Source organism: Branchiostoma floridae, chromosome 5 (genome assembly GCF_000003815.2).
Source record: "Branchiostoma floridae strain S238N-H82 chromosome 5, Bfl_VNyyK, whole genome shotgun sequence".
NCBI classification, from domain to species: Eukaryota; Metazoa; Chordata; class Leptocardii; order Amphioxiformes; family Branchiostomatidae; genus Branchiostoma; species Branchiostoma floridae.
In genome coordinates, this window is record NC_049983.1 from 23,213,787 (window position 1) to 23,215,103 (window position 1,317).

General features: G+C 47.2%; 1 protein-coding gene across 1 annotated transcript in view; it reads right to left on the reverse strand.

Moving 5' to 3' along the window:
* The window catches only part of LOC118415740, a 56,785-nt gene extending 56,235 nt beyond the window's left edge, over positions 1-550 (reverse strand). Inside the window, exon 1 of the mRNA XM_035820526.1 lies at positions 301-550. Coding sequence (XP_035676419.1) covers positions 301-550 — 250 coding nt within the window. The remainder of the gene's footprint in view (positions 1-300) is intronic.
* Positions 551-1,317: the final 767 nt, after the last annotated feature.

Consider the following 1,317-nt stretch of genomic DNA (forward strand, 5'->3'; position numbering starts at 1 on the left):
ATCTCAGCACGTGTGAGTACATCTACATTGGTGACATAGTCACTCCACTTGACATGAAGGATTATACCCAAGCAACGTATTGAAATGTGTTGAGTTTCCTTTCCTGACTTGTGTAAAGGTCAGGTTTCGCTGCCATGAAGCAGAACACACGCCCTATAAATAGCAATCTTTGTGCGAATTGTGTAAGCTTCTGGTTTCCCCAGACTCTCTTTTGTTGTCTGGCAAAAGTAGTTGCTGCTCGTTCTATTGTACAAGTCGTCCTATTCTACAAGGCTACCAGTACAGCATGCTCTTACTCACCACCTGGATACGGTGCGGGCCCGGGTATGCCCCCGTGGCCCCCGTGACTCAGCTGGCTTAGCTGGTACTGAAGAGTGGCCACTTGCGCCTTCAGAGCCTGGACTTCGGCTTCACACGTCAGGTGGCCATGGTCGTGGTCGTGGTAGTGGTCGTTACCCGCAGGTTTCCACTCGGACCATACTGCTGCTGCAGGGTGGTGGCCCCAAACGGCGCAGAGGAGAGCAGCGATTCCCAGGATCACGCGTGCCATGTTGCCTGTAAAGAGCCACAACACACAAAAAAGAACTGTAAATGCATTTAATTTCGCGGGGATTTGATTTGGTGGTAGCGGGAAAAGGGACTTTTCGCGGTGATTTTAAGTTCACTGTAGCACCATACACTGTAGTCTGTTACTGCCATGGAAAAATGTTCGCTGTGGTTTTAAGTTCGCGGTGAAGTGGCCGCCGCGAAAACCGCGAAAGTCTCTGCATTTACAGTATTCGGTCACAACTGCGCTTAACAGTCACAAATGCAACTACAACCATAAAATAGAAGTCTTTTTAGGAACGCTACTTATCAAAATCTTTCGGTTCAGAAAAAAATACATTTGGGGGCGTGGCGTGACGTCAGTGTACTTGCCTCAGAACAAAATAGGTCCCCGCTTTTCGAATCCTGTCATTTCACAAATTTCGTGCCTTTTCACGACTTCACTCGCTTCACTCGGATAAGAATGAGTACCTAACTTCGGCAGTATCTAGAAGTTAGTAGTCAGTTAGGCTTGCCTAAGCTTGGTGTTTCTGACATAGGGAGAAACAAATGCTGCCACGCAGGGTGCACTGTGTGAGTGTTAGTTCAGTGCCCAGAGGTTGTCAATGTGGCCCTGCACTGGACAAGCTCGTTAAAAAGCAACCACAAAGTTATTAGGCTCCCATTAGTCTAAGCACAGCCGCATTATGTGTGGGCAGTTCACTTTGTTAACACAATATGCGATTTATCCATTAATGCTAACTTTTCACAAAGAAATCGTGTCTGAACAAA